The sequence below is a fragment of the Neoarius graeffei genome, chromosome 22 (genome assembly GCF_027579695.1).
Source record: "Neoarius graeffei isolate fNeoGra1 chromosome 22, fNeoGra1.pri, whole genome shotgun sequence".
NCBI classification, from domain to species: domain Eukaryota; kingdom Metazoa; phylum Chordata; class Actinopteri; order Siluriformes; family Ariidae; genus Neoarius; species Neoarius graeffei.
Window position 1 is genome coordinate 15,338,827 of NC_083590.1, and position 23,395 is coordinate 15,362,221.

General features: G+C 40.3%; 1 protein-coding gene across 1 annotated transcript in view; it reads left to right on the forward strand.

Moving 5' to 3' along the window:
* The window catches only part of LOC132870287 (NACHT, LRR and PYD domains-containing protein 12-like), a 361,706-nt gene extending 353,397 nt beyond the window's left edge, over positions 1–8,309 (forward strand). The window contains exons 17-20 of the mRNA XM_060903922.1: positions 2,380–2,553; positions 3,733–3,906; positions 7,295–7,337; positions 8,304–8,309. Of these exons, the coding sequence (XP_060759905.1) occupies positions 2,380–2,553; positions 3,733–3,906; positions 7,295–7,337; positions 8,304–8,309 (397 nt within the window). The remainder of the gene's footprint in view (positions 1–2,379; positions 2,554–3,732; positions 3,907–7,294; positions 7,338–8,303) is intronic.
* The last annotated feature ends 15,086 nt before the right edge of the window (positions 8,310–23,395 follow it).

Below are 23,395 nucleotides of genomic sequence, written 5' to 3' on the forward strand. Positions count from 1 at the left end.
CGCAAGGCTTGGGGAAAGAAGAAGGTTTTTCTCAACAGGAGGCTAATATAGAGGGCTCCGAGATGATGCTAAAAATAGTAACACTGCGGTCTGCGCGGCCATCTTGGAAGTCACTCGCTCCAGAGCACTCATAGAGTACACATCATAGAGTACACATTCACCGATTCCTTTCCGCGTTAGAGGGCTTAGAAGCTTGGATTTTTTAAGAATTTAGACATCTGAAGTGATGGAGCACTACTGTGATAGTTTAGATAAGCAGGCACGGGAGCGTTATGCTGAGAAGGTACGTTTCATTGGGAATGTAGATGTGTCGGTGTTGACTGCTGAAGACAGAGAGACAAAAGTGATCAGAGGGAAAGTGTTACACTCGCAGAGACTATCCCAGCCTAGTCTACACCCCTGGATAATAGTTGACAAGAGACATGCTATTTTGTGTGCATATTGCAACTGCATTGCTGGACTTGGGGAATGTTGCTCCCATGTTGCTTCCCTGTTGTTTTATGTTGAAGCGGCCATGAGACTGAGGGAAAGAACGACGGTCACACAACAGCCGGCATGCTGGATGCTACCAGTAACTCATCTCATCTCATCTCATCTCATTATCTGTAGCTGCTTTATCCTTCTACAGGGTCGCAGGCAAGCTGGAGCCTATCCCAGCTGACTACGGGCGAAAGGCGGGGTACACCCTGGACAAGTCGCCAGGTCATCACAGGGCTGACACATAGACACAGACAACCATTCACACTCACATTCACACCTACGCTCAATTTAGAGTCACCAGTTAACCTAACCTGCATGTCTTTGGACTGTGGGGGAAACCGGAGCACCCGGAGGAAACCCACGCGGACACGGGGAGAACATGCAAACTCCACACAGAAAGGCCCTCGCCGGCCCCGGGGCTCGAACCCAGGACCTTCTTGCTGTGAGGCGACAGCGCTAACCACTACACCACCGTGCCGCCCGCTACCAGTAACAATGAAATTAAAATAACTATTTTAGTAACTATTTTAGTAACTATGAAATTCAAGACAATATTAACCTACCTGTCACAAAGTGATCAGAACAAATCCGGATACAGTCAAGTTGTCCTAAATTTGATCGGTTAATGGCAGCCAGCCACTGTCATCTCCTCCATTCGCTTTTCTCCTGTGCTGCAATTCCCTGGTTAGTCACGACTTTAGGGAATCTGTGGAAGCTTTTGCCACCCTTTTCCCCCCGGCTACTACAGCCAACAATGACACACGTATTCGGCATTGTCACCCCTTTTTGCTTCACTGAACAACAACAATGCACTGACACAGCGACCTTTGTCTTCCAATATGGCCGCCGCTGGGTTCGCGCTGACCTCGAAGCACTCTATATTTTGAGCAGGATTACCCCCCAGCAGTCCTGCAGAAGAGGAAGGAATCTGGAGAAATATCCGCTTCCAGACTCCGTTCCCAGCTAAACTACGAGTGTTTTACGAGGATGGGACTCAACTGTATCGGACAGCGGAGGAAGCGACCATAGACATGAAGGACAGAGGGCTGCCAGTCAGCCTGATTACACCGAGGGAGAGTCTGGCTGAGCAGCTGTCCCGCTCCGCCTGGGAAACAGTGGGAAGACCGAGCCGGCGAGGGACAGGTGAGGAGCGAGAAAAAAGTATCGAGGAGAGACTGCGAGCCTTCAGAAGGCATCCCTCACCCTCTCCAGAGGAGTTATAAGTTCTGATTGACTTTTAAAGCGTTGGAGAGCTAAACAGAACTTAAAATAGGCGGTGTTGTGTTCACTTCAAGATATTTGCATTTATACCTTTATCCCAGTGAGGTGAGAATATATACAGGCGAGGGATGCATAAGGACACATTTTCTGTGGAATGAACAGAGACCTTTTTCCTCCTCTTTCTGAGTGCCACAGTGGGGGCCCTCAGCCAATAGGTGGGAGAGGCTTTCCCCCACAGCTGGACGTTTTATCTAGCTTCGCTCAGTTGTATACAGTGTTGTTTATCAATTAAAATTTTCTGTAAAAGTAAAACATGCAGAACAAATATATTAGTCATGAAGTGATCATTTCGCCTCAGAATCACTTTTACTTTAAAGAAATATTTAAAATGTCTTTACAATTAAATGTGATCATTAAAAATCCAGTCAAGCGGAGATAAATTCTCCAAAACCTGACTCTTCACTTAAACCTTTAAATTATTGACTTTTTGCTGAATCATTTGCACCGCAAGTAAACTTAATGTCAGTAACAGTGGTAATGTTTGAGTCATCATTGATAATAGCTTGTGATTGGTGAAGAGAATAGAGACAGTCCAACATGAGAGACATCATCTTCACAACCACTATTACACCAAGATGAAAATCTGTTGATGAAGTGTGTGTCATTGTGTCTCTGCAGGTTGTGTGGTTGTGGTGTCTCAGATGAAGGCTGTGCTGCTCTGAGTTCAGCTCTGAGATCAAACCCCTCACACCTGAGAGAACTGGATCTGACTAAAAATAATCTGGGAGACTCAGGAGTGAAGCGTCTCTGTGCTGGACTGGAGAATCCTCACTGTAAACTGGAGAAACTGAGGTAAGATCATCTCTCTGAGAGTCACATGACCTGCTCCTCAGTAAGACACATTCTCTAATAGTGAGACTGAAGCAGAGGTTTTAGGTTCATCATCAATGTCCTGAGGAGGAAGATTGTTTCTTTTCACTGCACACTGATGATTTGTCACAGAGTCTTTGGGTCAGATGGACATATGTGAGAAGCTGCAGCACAAAACGGGACTTCATCCGACTGCAATGTGTCTGAAATCACTGTGAAATTTACTACAACACTGTAACTAATCACACAAACTGCACCTGAATAGGTGGGCCTTAAAGCAGAAAAGGTTGAGAACCCCTGCTCTACAGGGACTGGATCTTGATGCGTTTATTGCTGAGAGAGCAGTCCACCTATGGTGGACGGAGGGACGGCGTGAACGGCGCCCACAATTTGCAGAGGCTGCACAGGAAGCTGATGTAGATGAGGAGGACAGGTTGTTTAATTTCCTCCTGAGTGCAAAGGCAGACTGAATGATAAGACAGTACTGCAGTACACACTCCTGTTTTATAATGTTTTTAGTTTTATAATTCATCTTTGCAATATTGTGAGTCATTGTGAGGCAAAACAAAGTGTGTTTTGTATCCGAAACTCGATATAAAAATAAGTATTTTGTACTCATACCATACGTAAATCTTACATATATGATTTATGTTTCATGTTTTCGGGACTTTTCTTGTTGCTCTGTTGCAGAAATAATTTTTTTTTTTTTTAAAGTACAGAAATTATTTTTAAAAACATTTATTTCTGCAACAGAGCAACAAGAAAAGTCCTGAAAACATGAAACATAAATCATATATGTAAGACTTACGTATGGTATGAGTACAAAATACTTATTTTTATATATCGTTATATATCGTTTTTGATATCGTTTATGAATTATTTTTTGTTCTGTTGACCTTCACAGCTTTTCTTCTCTCTGCTGTTCTCTGTTCAGCTTCAGCTGCTGATGGTTTAATATCACACACAACAGAGGAGAGAAACTCAATATAGCACTCAGTATTATCATTATTAATTACACTGTTAATGAGAATAAACAGGTGATATTAAATCCTCATGACATTCTGAATAATAAAATTAAATTTTACATGCATCATCTTTAAAGTAAGAATTACACCAAGATGAAAATCTGTTGATGAAGTGTGTGTCATTGTGTCTCTGCAGGTTGTGGGGTTGTGGTGTCTCAAATGAAGGCTGTGCTGCTCTGAGTTCAGCTCTGAGATCAAACCCCTCACACCTGAGACAACTGGATCTGTCTGATAATAATCTGGGAGACTCAGGAGTGAAGTGTCTCTGTGCTGTACTGGAGAATCCTCACTGTAAACTGGAGACACTGGGGTAAGATCATCTCTCTGAGAGTCACATGACCTGCTCCTCAGTAAGACACATTCTCTAATAGTGAGACTGAAGCAGAGGTTTTAGGTTCATCATCAATGTCCTGAGGAGGAAGATTGTTTCTTTTCACTGCACACTGATGATTTGTCACAGAGTCTTTGGGTCAGATGGACGTATGTGAGAAGCTGCAGCACAACACGGGACTTGATCTGACTGCAGTGTGTCTGAAATCACTGTGAAATTTACGACAACACTGTAACTAATCACACAAACTGCACCTGAGACACAAACTAACTGCCCTCTTCAAAAAATTGAAGCTTTAACCTTCGTTATTTGAATAAAATGATTGATTGAAAGAAAGGAAAAGCAAAACCATAAATTGTGTGTTGTCTGCAGAGCTGTTTGTGTGACTGTGACAGATTGAGCTCTATGTAGACATCAGTGCTGTGATATGATAAAGAGCAATACCACTGGCATCACAGCATGAAATACAACATGAAACTTCACCTTTGGTTTTCTTTTTACCTTTAGCCTGAAGGTTTATTCATTATTCCATCTCTACAAGAATATTCTTATTTGTGGCGGAGATCCATGAAACGAACAATAAATCATGTGATGCAGATTGTTCACTCGCTGTTGACATAAAATATAACATTTTGGTGTCTAAACTTGTGTTTTTTGGCGTTCACTGATGATTTCTGGTGGTTTTATCATGACGGAGTCTCTGGTTGGAATCGAATACCTCCTTTCATAACAGCTGTCTTTGAAATGTGCTGAGCACAGCGCAGTGTATTTGCTCAGAGGTTCGTGAAAGTCCAGGTGATACCGCTGCACAAATTTGACCCAGTTTCTTCTCGGAGCCGGATCGGATGGGATCTGATGAGTCCTTATACCCGGGGTAAAGGTTGTGTTCATAAAACTAACATTATTTGGTGCTTCAATGACACAATATCAACATCCTGTTTGTTTGGGTTTCCTGTCTGCTGGAGTGGAATGCGATATGTGATGGTAAGTTTGCAATGAACGTGACGTCACGGCGGTGTTGTATGATGTGTTTTGGCTGTGAGTTCTGAACTGCCAATTTTTTAGGAAACCTATGAAACTTCTTTGCCTCATAAAAACGTCAGTTTTCATTCCTGTCATCTCAAACTTGGCAATTATTTGTTTCAACATTATGTTTCTGAAATACTTTGAAAAAATTTGTTTCATGTGCACTTTAAGTCTTCAAAAGTACTTTTTATTGATGTTTTTCTTGTTTCCTTTTTTATGTTGTATTGTTGCCACGATCCATTTACAGAATCTTATGACTCGGAAACAACCTACTGAATGCAGTGTTGTAGAACCTGTAGAATAAAAAGTGTGTAGAATATGATACAAAGCCTGAAGAAATGCTGATAGAAACACACTTGAATGAACAAAAGTACAGCGTTGTTGCTGTTTTTCATTTTTTCACACCCCACCCTGCCAACTAATGTTTATATCCCTCACCATGCTTTCTCAGGTTGGACGGAAAATTTGTGTAACAGTGATGTTTGTGCGGTAAACAGAGCAAACATTTAAAACAATACAAATCTTTCTTCATTTCAAAAATCTCAAACAAGGACTTCAGATTTGGCCCTGGGTGCTCTGGTGAGGAACCATCATTTTTATCTGCTGTAGCCATCATTACCATCATCACCACCACCAAGTTCAAACTGAACTGTTCAAAAAATGCAGCAAGCACTTTGAACTTGATCGTAGGTGGAGTTTACTGTGATTGGTTTTCTCCTGTCACGAACACAGCATATGGCCTCACATTTTAGAAAAGAAACGAAAATTCATCTGCTGATATGAAAGCCATGTTTCAGAGTAACGAGTAACAGGAACCTTCAGAGAAATGTCCTGGAGTCAAAAGTCCAATATTTGTCCTTCGATTGTAGTGGAGTAAAAGTCATAAGTTTCCAAAAAATGAACGCTCGAGTAAAGTATAGATATAAAAAATGTCCTTAAGTTCAGAACTCAAGTAAGTGTAATTCGTTCCTGTCCACCCCTGTTTTGGGATGTTTTGAGTTTCAGGTGATCCAGAGTGTGTTCATGCAAATAGATCAGTAGATACATTAGGGGATAACAGTTGCATGTAGAGTTGAATAATACTGAAGGGCAGAGATTAAACATGTGGAAACCAGTTGATGTCATTGAAGGAGAAAAACATTTACATGTCGAATGATGTAATTTTGTCCCAAGAAGTATCAAATCTGTGAGCTGAAGATGGAAGCGACAGCCAACTAACTCGACTTACAAACAACACATTTCCAAAAATCAATGCAAATAATCAAACACAGCTTTTACTTATCGTTTATTTACAATATTTACAAATTACACCTCTATTACAGGCTCCAGTGTCCAATAAACATGCAGATTTTTTTTTCTGTGTAAAATCTTCACTGTGTTTAGTTTGAAAATCTTTTTCTTCACATTTCTCTATGTTAAATTTGTGTCATAGCTGAAATGTAATGACGCAGACACTGGGACGATAGAACCATGTGGAGTTTGCAGTAATAGAGAATTATAATTAAAATCTTTACTGTTATTATGACCTGATAAAAGGTTTTATTCAAGTGGAAAAACAGACTTTCACAGAGAACTCATTAGAAACACCATTCTTATTTACTTTTACTACATCATAATATAAATTTATTACATGCTAATTATTCTTTTGTTCTTCTAATATCCTGACATCTTTTATAAATTGTAAATTTTTTGACCTTCACAGCTTTTGTTCTTTTCCCTGCTGTAGCTCTGTGATTTATTGGTTTCAGGTCAGACAGGGAGAGACAACATACAGAGTGTAAGGGGAAGAACATGTCCAGTCTGTAAATCACTGGCACCAGGAACAAATAAGGAGCACCTGGGAACACACACACGCACGCGCGCGCACACACACACACACACACTGTTAGCCAAGTAGCTCATCATGAGTATCTCCATAAAACTCCTTCAGCACTGGGCTGTGATCATTTCAGTCGCTCAATAATTAGAGAACAAATCAAATGTCTGATCTGTTCAGATAAATATGACTCTGCCTTGAACTCGGTGTGCTTCATCTAAACCTGACTTTTGAAACTCTTTTCCTTTCTCCTCTTATAAATATTTTAGATCAGACTCTTATTTCCCGATTTGGTGATCAGATTTGATGTTGCTTGTTTATCCCATGTGTCAGTGATGATGTGTGCAGCAGAAAACTCAAATCCGAACAGCTCGAACTGTGAATTACTGTTACAGCATTTCAGTGTATTGTCGACTCGGAGTTTGTACTTTTGTCGTTTATGAAAATAAAATGGTGCAGTGAAAGATTTGAGAACCTGTTTGACCATTTGTGTGAGTTTATTATGCATTATTTTATTTCCTTCAGGATCAGTTGTGAGACGATTAAATGGAGAAGTGCTGAAGCTCTGGTCTCAGTGCTCAACTCAGAAACCTCCAGTCTGAGAGAACTGCATCTGACTGTGAAGACACTGGATCTGACTGGGAATAAACTAGAAGACTCAGGAGTGAAGCGTCTCTGTGCTCTACTGGAGAATCCTCACTGTAAACTGGAGACACTGAGGTAAGATCATCTCTCTGAGAGTCACAATAACTCACTAAAGCAGCAGTTAATAGTTGTATACAGTGTTGTTTATCAATTAAAATTTTCTGTAAAAGTAAAATATGCAGAGCAAATATATTGGTCATGAAGTGATCATTTCTCCTCAGAATCACTTTTACTTTAAAGAAATAATTAAAATGTGTTTACAATTAAATATGTGATCATTAAAAATCCAATCAAGCAGAGATAAATTCTCCAAAACCTGACTCTTCATTTAAACCTTTAAATTATTGACTTTTTGCTGAATCATTTGCACCTCGAGTAAACTTAATGTCAGTAACAGTGGTAATGTTTGAGTCATTATTAATAATAGCTTGTGATTGGTGAAGAGAATAGAGACAGTCCAACATGAGAGACATCATCTTCACAACCACTATTACACCAAGATGAAAATCTGCTGATGAAGTGTGTGTCATTGTGTCTCTTCAGGTTGTGTGGTTGTGGTGTCTCAGATGAAGGCTGTGCTGCTCTGAGTTCAGCTCTGAGATCAAACCCCTCACACCTGAGAGAACTGAATCTGACTAATAATAATCTGGGAGACTCAGGAGTGAAGTGTCTCTGTGCTGTACTGGAGAATCCTCACTGTAAACTGGAGACACTGGGGTAAGATCATCTCTCTGAGAGTCACATGACCTGCTCCTCAGTAAGACACATTCTCTAATAGTGAGACTGAAGCAGAGGTTTTAGGTTCATCATCAATGTCCTGAGGAGGAAGATTGTTTCTTTTCACTGCACACTGATGATTTGTCACAGAGTCTTTGGGTCAGATGGACAGATGTGAGAAGCTGCAGCACAAAACGGGACTTGATTCGACTGCAATGTGTCTGAAACATACTGTATTGCTTTACTTTAGAAATTAATAAAAATGAATTTTCACCAGACGAAAAAAAGTTCCCAACTGACCGTCTCAGATTTGCTTCATACTTTTTTGAATGAAGTCACTATTCCCAGTAAATGGTATGTAAAATTCCAGGCTTGTATCTGCATTAGTTTCTGAGATATCGAGGCTTGTAACAGGCAGCGTGGACTGAATTTTACAGTAAAAACAAGTGCAACAGAAAAACATTACAAAGATCAATTCATTATTATTTTTAACTTTTCTTTCTGGTTGCATGAAATTTTTAGGTGTAGTGTGGAATGTAGAGTTTCAAAGTTGTTGTTTTTTTTTTCCCAACTTCATCCCAGGACCCCCCTAAATCCAGCCCTGATGTGGATATAGATAATTGCTGTCTTTTTGTTTGTTTGTTTGTTTGTTTGTTTGTTTTTAACTGGTTGTTGTTGTTGTTGTTGTTGTTATTGTTGTCCTCCACAGTACATTGTTGATGAAATTAAATAATGAAGATGAGCTCAAAGTGCACACCTTCAGCTTTATTTTGAGGAAACTTGCATCCAGATTGGGTGACTGGTGTTGAAATTACAGCACTGTTTATATGTGCTTCCTCTTTTTTTGAGGGATGAAAAACTTATTAGACAAATGAACATCGTCATAAATTACACTGACATTTTTATTCCTCCGACACTGAGAGGTGAAACCGGTATGTTTTCGGGTTTTCTTTCCATTTTTTCTGAAATTCTTGTTGGCACGCTGTCTCAAGAACGAGTGGCTGAATGTTTGTAGGATTTATATGGAATAATCATTGTTTACTTCTCTGATTCTACAATAATATAAATCTATAGTGTTCTATAAATGCACTCTGTAGACTCTGGAGAAACAAGTTTATTGCCCCTGTGTAGTGCACTATAAGTCTAGTAGAGAACCATCTGAGATTCAGTCTCTCTCTCTCTCTCTGATTAAAGTTCATGGTCTCTCTGCTGTTCTCTGTTCAGCTTCAGCTGCTGATGGTTTAATATCACACACAACAGAGGAGAGAAACTCAATATCACACTCAGTATTATCATTATTAATTACACTGTTAATGAGAATAAACAGGTGATATTAAATCCTCATGACATTCTGAATAATAAAATGAATTTTACACTCATCATATTTAAAGTAAGAATTAAACCAAGATGAAAATCTGTTGATGAAGTGTGTGTCATTGTGTCTCTGCAGGTTGTGGGGTTGTGGTGTCTCAGATGAAGGCTGTGCTGCTCTGAGTTCAGCTCTGAGATCAAACCCCTCACACCTGAGACAACTGGATCTGTCTAATAATAAACTGGGAGACTCAGGAGTGAAGCGTCTCTGTGCTGTACTGGAGAATCCTCACTGTAAACTGGAGACACTGTGGTAAGATCATCTCTAGTCACATGACCTGCTCCTCAGTAAGACACATTCTCTAATAGTGAGCTTGAAGCAGAGGTTTTAGGTTCATCATCAATGTCCTGAGGAGGAAGATTGTTTCTTTTCACTGCACACTGATGATTTGTCACAGAGTCTTTGGGTCAGATGGACGTATGTGAGAAGCTGCAGCACAAAACGGGACTTGATCCGACTGCAATGTGTCTGAAATCACTGGGGAATTTACTACAACACTGTAACTAATCACACAAACTGCACCTGAGACACAAACTAACTGTCTTCTGTGTGAGCTGCAGGGTTTAAAAGCAGCAGTGACATGGTGGAAACAATCTCAGGAATATAGAGTTTAAAAACTAAAATGAGATGTTAATGCCATAGAACTGATGCAGTAAAAATGAATAGATTAAAAAAGGCTTTTAAATAAAAATTAAAAAAGAGCAGAAAAGAACTTCGAATAAACTGAAAACCATGACAGCAATCCTTTTGTTATTTTGAATTTTTTAATGAAAAGAATTAATGATGATGATATGTAGTGGAAGTTCATTATGTCTATCTATTATAGATATTTTAAGTTCGTTTCTTAAACAAGGATTTTTTAAACTTGTTAAGTTTAAAAAATCCTTGTCTAAGAAACGAACTTAAAATATCTATAATGATGATGATAAATGTTAAAATAGTAAATAATATTACAGTCCATCTCTGTCAGTGGCAAGGCCGGATGTGGGGCGGGGGGGGGGGGGGCAGTGCCCACCCAAACGTGAGTCCTGCCCACCCAATCAAGATATGGGGAATGTATATGTACATTCTGTCAATATTAAAAAAAAAAAATACCACGATAACTGTATGACTTGGTAGCGGCTCTGACGGGCGGACGACGGCTAGCAAAAGGTGCACATTTGTCAGATCAGAACTAGGGATGGCGAAAACTAAAAAAAATCTTGACCGACCACCGAGCCTCATTAGCCGGTTAAAGTCGGTTAACCTATGAGTTTATTACAGGGATGCAAACGGCGCGCCTTTTTCACGGCTCGTGCAGATTCGATTTTTTTTTTTTTTTGGGGGGGGGGGGGGGGGCGTTGGCGTGTCTGAATAATTTCATCAGAGTAAATTCTGTATTAAAATTACTACATAAGCAAATGCCGTTACAGTCCATGAAAAAGCCGTGAAAAAGTCGGCATCTGCGCCTTCAGTTTGTGTGGAGAGATATGATCTGCAATGCATTGTTGGCTACAGACCGAAACATACTTTCAGAATGCACTGGCCAAGGCAGGACTAAACTCGATGTGCCTTATAATAATAATAATAATAATAATAATAATAATAATAATAAACAGAATAGTAATTTGTAAGCTAAAAAGCCTGTCTACACTTTTTTCTTTAGCCGAGTGGCAGCTGTGTTCAACTGGGGCGGGACATGACTGAATGGGTGTTTCTGATTTGTCAGCTGTCTTTACGTGGGGCGGGATATGACTGAATGGGTGTTTCTGATTTGTCAGCTGTCTTTAACTGGGGCGGGATATGACTGAATGGGTGTTTCTGATTTGTCAGCTGTCTTTGACTGGGGCGGGAGGGCGGGACATGACTGAATGGGTGTTTCTGATTTGTCAGCTGTCTTTAACTGGGGCGGGAGGGCGGGACATGACTGAATTGTTTCTGATTTGTCAGCTGTCGTCCTTACACCGCATGGCATGCCCCAAGCGTTTACAACACAGAATTGCAGGTTCTCCGCTCCAAAATCGGCAGCTTCAAAACGATTGATTTTTTTTTTTTTTCACCGACAACCAAAAAAAAATTAACCGGTTGACGTTGATTCGGTCAACCACCGGTCAAACGGTCATCGGTTAACATCCCTAATCAGAACACACAGGACACACTGAGACCAATGAGCTGCGTGTAAAAAACAACCCTATACATAATCACGCCCCCAGCAACGGATGCATGATTCAATCAGAGATTTCTGTCAGACACAGAAGACGTTGATTTTTCCGAAGCGAATTCCTAAAGTTTACTACGTGTACACACACTCACAGTTACAGTCATTCACTCTCTCAGTGCACCCGACTGCTGCTGACTGAAGAGCTAAATGTACAATTTCTTTAAGCCTGTAAGCAAGCCTAGTGCTGCTTCTACCTCTGCCGAACAATGTGCCCCTCGCAGTAGTAGTAGCAGTGGCACATCTAGCAAGAATACAGAGGCTAGTGTACCCACCACAACCAATGTCTCAACCCCAGACTCCGCTGCCTCAGCCCCACCACTTAGCACAGACTTGAACGAAGATGTACCATCCCAACCCGTTTTAACCATATACCCAAAACGTGCATTTGGTGCCACATTACGTGCGTTTAACCCTGCCTGGTACCGCACACGGCCATGGCTCGAGTACTCCGTTAAAAAAGACGCATGTTTCTGTTTCCCTTGTCGGAAAGATAGCAAAGCCGGTAATGAAAAGGATGTTGTTTTTACCGTGCAAGGTTTTACTAATTGGAAAGCAGCACTCGAAAGTGGCAGGGGACTGCAGAAACATGCGTCCAGCTACTGTCATGTACAGGCTGCAGCTACCTGGGCTGAACACAAATCTAGAGAAGTGACAGGGGCGACAATTGACAGCATGCTGGTCGGAAAGACAGCGCTGGAAAGGAACCGGTACTATATCAGAAGTATTGGTGACATTATTAAGTTTCTTTGTGTTAATGAGTTGGGACTCCGTGGAACGAAAGAAACCTTAATACACCCTGACAGCAGTGAAGGTGATGATATTGCTTCTGGTCTTTTTTTGAAGTTGTTTACCTATACCTTAGAGAAGGATGAGAAGCTAGCTGCTATTGTCAAAGGCATACCAAAAAATGCTACCTACACATCTAAGGATGTAGAAATAATTGAAACACTAGCCAGCATGGTTCAGGCAGAGATCAAGAAGAGGTATTCAGAAGCTGACTCTGCAGGATTCTGTGTGAAAAGTGATGGGACAAGGGACAGGTGTAATATTGAGAATTTGTCCATAATGATAAGTTTTGTAAGTAATTCCATACCAGAGGACCATCTGATTGGCTTACTTAGCTTGCATCAACTTGATGCAGAGTACATCTGCACCGAAATACTAAAACATCTCTCTGATGCTGGCTACAGTGCTGACAATATAGTTAGCCAGTGTTATGATGGTGCTTCGGTGATGAGTGGAGTGCGAGGTGGTGTCCAAGCACTACTGCAAAAGAAGGTTGGTAGATATGTGCCATATGTTCACTGTTACAACCATCAGTTGCATTTAGTGGTTGTGCATGCTATGCAGGGTGAGCCATGTGCCCAAAGGTTTTTTGACCTCTGTAATTCCCTGTATAACTTCTTTCGTGGCGGCACGGTGGTGTAGTGGTTAGCGCTGTCGCCTCACAGCAAGAAGGTCCTGGGTTCGAGCCCCGGGGCCGGCGAGGGCCTTTCTGTGTGGAGTTTGCATGTTCTCCCCGTGTCCGCGTGGGTTTCCTCCGGGTGCTCCGGTTTCCCCCACAGTCCAAAGACATGCAGGTTAGGTTAACTGGTGACTCTAAATTGAGCGTAGGTGTGAATGTGAGTGTGAATGGTTGTCTGTGTCTATGTGTCAGCCCTGTGATGACCTGGCGACTTGTCCAGGGTGTACCCCGCCTTTCGCCCGTAGTCAGCTGGGATAGGCTCCAGCTTGCCTGCGACCCTGTAGAAGGATAAAGCGGCTAGAGATAATGAGATGAGAACTTCTTTCGTCACCACTATGTATCACAAAGGTATGATGGTCCTTGTCTCAGACGACTAATTGAAATTCGCTGGACAAGCCATTATGATGTGACAAGGTGCATTGTGGAGAATGAAGAGCTTCTTTGCACTATCCTGTCTGAGATTGCCGAGGATGATGAGGCCTCAGTTGATTTGTGCACTGAGGCATCAGGCCTTTTAATTCAAATAAAGAGGACACATTTCTTTGAGATTGGCAACTTTTTAGTGCGGGTGCTTGGTGTCTTGAAACCAGCAAATGGAATTTTTCAGTCTCAGTCTGTGGATATGTGTGCTGCTAGTGGGGTTGTTAGTGCTTCACTTGAGTCTTTGAAAGACATCCGTAAAGACCATTGCTGGACTGAGCATTCTCAGTTAACTGATGAGGATGAGTCACATCACCCAAAAAGACGGAGAACATTGAGTAAACACCTTGGTGAAAGTGTTGTGTTCTCAACTGTGGGTCATACAGATTCGGATAACCCCACTATCACCCCCACTCAGTCTCTCAAAAGATCCCTACTCAACATCCTTGACAGGGCCATTTCAGAATTGGAAAGCAGATTCTCAAAGGAGAATCTAGACTTAATGACAGCCATATCCAGCCTAGTACCTGCATCTAGTGTATTTCTAGACTCCACCTTATTGCAGCCTCTGCATGCACTTGCTGGAACTGGAGAAGACTATTTGACTTTGAAAAATGAGGTTACTGTTGCAAACCCAATGTTGGTCAAGGAATGTCCAAAGGAAACAGACCTGTCCACTGTGTGTAAATGCATGGAGGTGTATAAGACAGCTTTTCCTGTGTTGCACAAGTTATATGTGACAGCCCTGGTAATTGGTGTGTCCTCAGCTTCATGTGAGAGTTCCTACTCCACGCTGGCACGTGTCCTAACGCCCTATCATCGCACCATGTTGCATGGCAGAAAAAGAAATTTGGTCATCTTGGCTCATGAGAAATCGATAACAAATACATTGGACATGGATGAATTTGTGAGAATTTTTGCAAAGACAAACAGAAGACTGATGTTATGCTAAGATATATAAAAAGGATGTTGGTGTTGGTGGAGACATATGTGATAGACAGATAAACATGATACAAATGTAACTGATAGACAGATAAGCTAATGTGAAAGATAGACATACAAATGCTAAACTGATGTGATAGACAAATATAGATAAATGATAGATATGATAATTAGTGAATAGATAGATGGTAGCAGATAAATAAATAGATTAATAAATAGATAGGTGACAACAGACTAATAAATAGACAAATAGATAAACATAATAGGCCTACTGGTGTGAAATTGATGTGATAGACAAAGATATACAAATGATAGATATATAGATAGATAGAGATAACTAATAGATAGATAGATAGATAGATAGATAGATAGATAGATAGATAGATAGATAGACAGACAGACATGATACTGGTGTGAAACTGATGTGATATACAAAGACAGACAGACAGACAGACAGACAGACAGACAGATAGATAGATAGATAATGATATGATAGCCTAATTAATAAATAGATATGATAATAGATAGATACATAGATATGATAATTAATAGATGATAGCCTAATTAATAGATAGATAGATAAACATATGAATGCAGCCTCAACGGGACACAAGCCAGTGTCCTACTTGTGCCGGTCCCAAGCCCGGGCAAATGCAGAGGGTAGCAAATAGCAGTTTTTTAGCAGCAAGTTTGAGGGATTTAACTCCGATGAGGGGTGCCCCCCTATCGTTTCTTCCTGCCCACCCTGGTGGGTAAAGCTAAATCCGGGCCTGGTCAGTGGTGATTTGCTTTAAGACGGCACCGGAAGCACGGCTTCCCCTCACATTTAATTAAAATGCAGCAATGAGGTTCCGATGATGTCATCATCCTGAATGGCAGCCTAAAGTAGCAGCTCCCTCGCAAAAATAGTTATTTCGCCCCGTTAGACCCTCAAATACTAGGTTTTCAGGTACTACTTGAACAGACAAGAGGGGCAAGAATGGGGAAGGAGCAAACAAACAAAGAAAACACAGATGCAGTGATTGCAAATGAAAAAAATCCGGAGAACAGCTCCCCTACACAGGCACAAGATGGCGGAGCTAATGCTAACCCTTACTCAAATGATGCCGCAAGTCCAACCAAAGTTTTGGAGGAAATTCGGGACTTCCAAAGAGACACAAAAGAACAACTAAACGATATTAAATCCGAGATCACTAACGTCAACCAAAAAATAGCGGAGGCAGAGGTGCGAATTGAAAAAGTGGAAGACTGTGTTCAAAACGCAGAGCAAGTGTTGAACAAGATGATAAAAGTCACGTATCAGCAAGAAAACAAGCTACTCGATCATGAAGGGAGATCCCGATGGGAGAATTTAAGGATATACAATGTTCCCGAAGGAACTGAGGGATCATCTATGGTGGAGCTTGTGGGAAAACTATTATGGGACACGCGGGCGATTTTTTTTTTTCCCCCAACCGAGGAGCTCGACATCGAGAGGGCACACTGCGCGCTGGCGCCAAGTCCCGCCGGAGACAGGGAAGATAACCCGCGGTCAATAATAGTCAAATTCCTCCGCTACAGGATTAAAGAAGAGATTCTGCGCAAGGCTTGGGGAAAGAAGGTTTTTCTGAACGGGAGGCTAATATACTTTGAGCAGGATTACCCCCCAGCAGTCCTGCAGAAGAGGAAGGAATCTGCTGAGGTGAAGTGAGTGTTAAAGCAGAGAAATATCCGCTTCCAGACTCCGTTCCCAGCTAAACTACGAGTGTTTTACGAGGATGGGACGCAAGTGTATCGGACAGCGGAGGAAGCGACCATAGACATGAAGGACAGAGGGCTGCCAGTCAGCGTGATTACACCGAGGGAGAGTCTGGCTGAGCAGCTGTCCTGCTCCACCTGGGAAACAGTGGGAAGACCGAGCCGGCGAGGGACAGGTGAGGAGTGAGAGAAAAGTATCAAGGAGAGACTGCGAGCCTTCAGAAGGCAGCCCTCACCCTCTCCAGAGGAGTTATAAGTTCTGATTGACTTTTAAAGTGTCGGAGAGCTAAACAGAACTTAATATAGGTGGTGGTGTGTTCACTTCAAGATATTTGCATATTTTACTTATGTTCTTTACCCCAGTTAGGTGAGAATATATGTGCCAGATAACAGAATCCAGGGACACATGTTGGCCTGGGGGCATTTTGAGTTATTGACAGATTCAGAAAGTACAGTTTCTAAGCTTTCCAATGATGCCTTCCATGTGGAGATCTGACAATATTTGAAGAATGTGTGGCCTTTTGAAAGTGTATACCTCTTAAAACAGAAAAGGGAGAAAATCGCCCTCAAAGTTTTCCATCTTGGTTACTCTGGGTGGAGGGCGGGCTCATAATAGTGCTCATTTGCATGACATTAAGGAAAGCCCTATCCCCTAGCTAGTACGATGCTACTTTCATGTAAACAAAGATCACCACGTCAATTTTCCTTCCATGCAAAGTATGCCCAAAACAATTATGAAGTACAAAAATAAGTCCTAAAGTATACTTGAACGTTTTGTGGTTGAAAAATTACTCACACCGTAAGAAAGAAAGATAGCACGATGATAACACAACTAACACAATGCTAGTTTCATGTAACCAAACCACAACACTCTCTGTTACATGCAAAAATAACAAAATACTCACACTGTAAGAAAGAAAGATAGCACGATGATAACACAACTAACACAATACTAGTTTCATGTAACCAAACCACAACACTCTCCGTTACATACAAAAATAACCACACAGCCTTAGATTAATAAACTTACCCCATCAGAAAGAGAAACGTCGCCTTGCACACATCAATGCCTCCGATGGAATATGTAGTCCAAGAACACTTCTTTTTGGTTGCATTTTTTTTTTTTTTTTTGCTAGAAATGGTTATCTCCAATGAAACTACCATGTGTCTGTTTGCTTCGCGGTGTTTCAGCTCCTCTGTGCTCTGTTTAGTTTGCTCATTCCATAGTGAAATTACATGCATGTATGCAACTTAAGTAGCCACGAGCTCAGCTCGTATCATACAGCTGATTGGCGAAAAAAAAACAAAAGACTTAAATCATCATGTGAATGGCCCATATGGTAATTTACCCACATCCCCCAGCAGGCTACAGTCCTGACAAAAACGAGACAATTTGCAACAAAAAATGTATGCTTTTCCAACAAAACAATCTATTATCTGAAATACTGATTGCATTCTTCAAGATCTCAACTTGCACATTATGGGAAAAAAAGAAAATCACAAATTTAGAAAAAAATGCTTCTTTTGCAATTATCTCGGATTCGTTTTGGCCAACATGCGTCCCTGGATTCGGAGAGGGGTCACATATACAGGCGAGGGATGCATAAGGACACATTTTCTGTGGAATGAACAGAGACCTTTTTCCTCCTCTTTCCGAGTGCCATGGTGGGGGCCCTCAGCCAATAGGTGGGAGAGGCTTTCCCCCGCAGCTGGACGTTTTATCTAGCTTAGCTCAGGGTCCTCTATTAGAGACCCCAGCCTTGGAATCACATTTTTTTTCTTTTTTTTCTTTATCTTTTACTTATGTTCGGTGTTCATGTTTGTTCAGGGAGTGGATCTGTTCAGTCTCATTTTGTTTATTCTGTTGATGCACTTAGAAGTAAATACACATGGCTAGTGACAAAGTAAAATTAATCTCGTTTAATGTCAGTGGGCTGTTGAATCCAATTAAACATAGTAAAATCCTATCTAAAGTGAGGACCGAACAAGCCCATGTAGTTTATTTACAGGAGACCCACTTGACACATAAGGAGCATGTAAAATTTAAAAAAAAAAAATTGGCTTCACTGATCTGTTTTTTTCTTCATACAAATCAGGACATAGGAGAGGAGTTGCTACCCTCATATCAAACAAGCTAAATTTTGAAAAAGTATTCGAAATGGGTGATAAGGAGGGCTGATTTATTTTAGTAAGGGGTAAGAGAGATGGGAATCCCATTACCCTATTGAACGTCTATGCATCCCCAGGGAGTGATATCAGTTTCTTCCAAAAAATCACTAATATTATGGTAACGGAAACGGAAGGCCTTTTGGTCTGTGGAGAGGATTTAAATATACATCTACAGCCAAAGTTAGACTCGTCTAGTAGAAAAACCCATGATATGAAGTCCCTATATAAGAAAGTAAATATACTTTTTGAGGAGGTGGGCTTAATTGACATATGGCGAGACTTTTTCCCTAACAGAAGGGATTACACTCACTATTCTACCCCTCACTCTCTCTACACAAGAATAGATTATTTCATAACATTTGGGAAGGATAAAGATAAAATACATACTTGTGGAATCGGGACAGTAGATCTAAGTGACCATGCACCAATATACTTATCCATTGATCTTAACCTGCAGTCAAAAAATAATACATGGAAACTGAACTCAAGCCTGCTGAATGATCCGTCTTTTAAGACACAAATTAAATCTGAAATTAGTCTCTTCTTAGAATTCAGTGATACTGGAGAGGTCTCACCTCCCATGTTATGGGATACTTTGAAGGCTGTTCTCAGAGGGAAAATTATAGCAATATCTTCATTTCAGAAAAAAAATAGGAATAAAAAATTAGAGGACTTAAAAAACAAGCTAAAGGAATTGGAAGGAAAGCATAAATTGGATTTGGCACAGGATACATGAAGAGAAATTAGAAATATCAAGAACAAAATTAATAGTCTGGCCACACAAGTAATCAAGAAAAACTTAATGTTTCTGAAACAGACACACTATGAAAGTGGCTCTAAATCTATGAAAGTATTGGCGTGGAAACTGAAAAAAAAAAAGATAGCCGAAAATACAATTCATAAAATTAGGGATCCAAGAACAAAAGTAATAAAAAATAAACTAAATGAAATTCAGGAAGCTTTTGAAGTGTTTTATAAAACCCTATATTCTGAAGTCCCTGGTAGGAGTGTAACCCAAATTGACAGCTTCCTGAATCCCCTACATTTACCCACCCTAGATGAAGAACAAAATGAACTAATGACTGCGGATATAACTGAAGAAGAATTAAAAGTTGCAATTAGTAGGCTTAAATTAAGCAAGTCACCAGGATCTGATGGTTACACGGCAGAGTGGTACAAGGAATTTAAAAAAGAACTAATACCTGTTTTACTTCCCGCACTGAATTGGGTTTTAAAAAAAAGCACAAATGCCACCCAGCTGGAAGGAGATGTAGTAAGCATAGATGTTGAAAAGGCCTTCGATTCGGTCAACTGGAACTTCCTCTACAGAGTCCTACATAGATTTGGCTTCCATGATACAATTATTAAAACCATACAGGCACTATATGACAATCCTACTGCTAGGATTAAAATCAATGGATATTTATCAAATAATTTTACCCTAGAAAGAGGCACCAGACAGGGTTGTGCATGGTCACTGTTACTCTTTGCATTATATTTGGAGCCACGAGCTCAGTACATTAGACAAAATGAAGACATCAAGGGAATCACTATTAAAGGGACGGAATATAAATTGGCTTGCTATGCGGATGACGTTTTGATCTACCTTGGGCACCCAACGTACTCGCTACCTAAATTGATGCAATCATTTGAGCAGTACGGTCAATTATCAGGGTACAAAATCAATATAAGTAAAACCCAGTGACTCTCAATTATAGCCCACCAGGAGAAATCAAAAGTAGTTACCCCTTAGCGTGGCAAACAGATTCTTTTAAATATTTAGGCATCAACCTACCAAAAGATCTTACAAAATTATCAGAACACAACTATCTACCTATACATAAAAAAATAAAGGGTTACATAGCGAGATGGAACTTAATTCCTTTCTTCAGCCTTAGTTGAAGAATTGACTCTATTAAAATGAATATATTGCCAAGACTTTTATATTTATTTCAAACCCTGCCGATAGAGATTAACCAAAACCAATTTAACGAGTGGGACAAAATGCTATCTAGGTGTATATGGCAAGGTAAAAGACCAAGGGTCCGTCTCAAAACTTTACAGCTAGCTAAACAAAAGGGAGGATGTGACTTGCCTTATTTTAGATATTATTATTTGGCAGCGCAGATGAGAGCAGTGATATGCTGGTGCAACCCGTCATATACTGCTCAATGTAAAAACATTGAGGAAAAAACACCCTCCATCCCCATACAGGCAATCTTAGCTGATAACAACCTACAAACCCACATAAATAACATTGATATCCCATGGGTGAAATGGACCCTTAAAACATGGAAAACTATCATAAAGGAACATGAACTTGAGAGCGATATTACAACTCTTAAATGGTGTGCTTATGTAACAGATTTTAGCTGTTGATTCCACTTGACACAGTGACAAGCAATCAGATTTGCTGTTACATACAATATGTATCATGGACACTCACTGGTTGCCATGGCTCCCCTCAGCATATAAATACTGGCTGTGACATCACCTCAGTACCAGTACATGAGGATTGAGCCCATGGTAGGTTACTCAAAGCACAGCACTGCACTGAAACTCTGAAAATAACGTAATGCAATAACACAGCTAAAATTATATTATACTTAAGAAGGTGTCGAACACATTGCACTTAACAGAATGAGTCAAATTGGTTGTGTATTGTTGTTACATATTGATACAATAGTTAGCTACCTTAGCTCAAAGGCTTAAGCTAACTTTGTTAACTTCTTCCCATGAAGCTGTGCCAAGAAACTGCTATATATGAACGTGACCAACCAGTGGGTTTCCTTGCTGTCTTACAGGTACATATGTTTATGTTTGGGTTTATATTTATTAATTATTATTTATGAATAATCTGGCCAGTACATGAGGATTGAGCCCATGCTGTGCCAAGAAACTGCTGTATATGAACGTGACCAACCAGTGGGTTTCCTTGCTGTCTTACAGGCAATTAAAGTGCATTCAAACACTGAGAAAGTGTCGGCCTTTGTCACAGAAACACAACACAATGCAGACAGCGTTTACACTTATGACTCAGAGTTTACACCAAATAAATTGGACTATAGGTTCAAGGACTGGATAGCTCAGGGTATTAACAGCCTTATGTAGTGTAATGAAAGATGAAAAATTGCTCAGTTTTGAAACGCTTAAAAGGACACATTTATTAGAAAAACAAGACTTCTATCGATACCTGCAGCTGCGGCACTACGTTGATATGAAGATGAAAAATGTAACAAAAACACACGTTTGACTGAATTGTTTACAAAAGCCTATAATTCAGAAACTATTGATAGAACTATTTAATGCTTGTATAAGCGACTGTCGAATTTGAAACCACATTCAACTTTATATATTAAAATAAAATGGGAGAAGGAAGGAGGCATAACTATATCTGAGGAAGAATGGACAACAATATGGAAGTATCAATGGATGTGTACCAGCTCACAGAAGTGGAGGGAATTTGGCTGGAAAAGCCTGATTAGGTACTTCATTACGCCTTCTCAGAAGTCTCACTATGATGATAACTCCCCTGTCTGTTGGAGGAACTGCGGAAATCAAAGTGCAAACCATTACCATGTTTTCTGGGACTGCCCGGTCATGAAGGACTATTGGAGAGAGATACACAATGCCCTACAGGATATCTTCAAATGTGAAATACCCCTCGAGAGTAAGACTATGTTTTTCGGACACACACTGTACCTGAGGAATGGCCGAAAAGAGATAAACATTTAATAAATATATTGCTGGTGGCCTGTAAAAAGAATATTACCAGGAAATGGTTATCACAGGAGAGCCCAACTTTAAATATATGGATGGACATTACAATGGACATTTATAAAATGGAGAAGATAACAGCTTTCGTTAATCACAAATTGGAGGAATTCGCTTCACACTGGGAAAACTGGGTCAAATATGTCACACCCCATAGGCCTGATTTTATTTTCACAAATCAGTGACTGTGCTGGATAAAAAGGATCACTCCCTACTTGGATATAGGGTTTTTGTTTTGTTTTTTTTGGGGGGGTCTTCTTCTTGTTTGTTTCTCTTTTCATTCTTCAGATACAAAACAAAAATGCTATTTTGGCATTTGGGGCAGACAACAGATGTAAGATGTATGAACATATGATGTGAATGTCTGATTCTGAATGTCAATAAAAAATAAATTACAAAAAAAAACAAAATGCAGCAATGAAACATTTCCCAAAGTGTCTATTTTATTCATCAATCTTGGTGTCGTTCAATATTTTAGTGAATCAGATTGATGGAGTATCTCACTGCAATATCGCGCTGTTTGTTCATTAAACTCACACTGTTTAGTGGTGAACAGTGCAGCCTGTGTGAAAAGCCCCTGACACAGAGCTAACAGACCCCCACTGAAGCCTCTGCATCTATTAGTGTCTGTTAGGTGTTTGTGTACTCGCTGTTTTAATGGGCAGAAAGACGAAAGCTCATTGGACAACAGGATTTAGTGTGTCATTTTGAGCCCCGCCCAGACACACGGCTTCACTGGGAGGGAATGGAGTGTGGGCGAGCGTGTTTTACACAGAAGAAAAAAAAAATCTCAACATGAGAGAGAGAGAGAGAGAGAACTGTAATGAAGAATAGACATTTTCTCTTCTGAAATTAAAATTCTTTCACATACTTGGAAAAATTCACAAAATGTTTCTTCATGAATAACGGGATTTTTAAAAAATTATTTCACTACTTGTGTTTGGAAAAAAGTTTTTGAACACTTTGACATTACCTGGTTTTCTTTAATAATAAAACATGGCCTAATCTTCATCCGAGTCAGAATCGTAGACAAACACATTCTGTCTAAAGAAAACAGTCACACTTGTTCTCGTCAGTCCTGAATAAACCATTTAAACATTCACACTCTGGGGTTTAAAAAGTGTGTGAACCTCTGAGCGAACGACGTCTCCAAGAGCTCATTAGAAAGCAAAGCAAAACCATCAA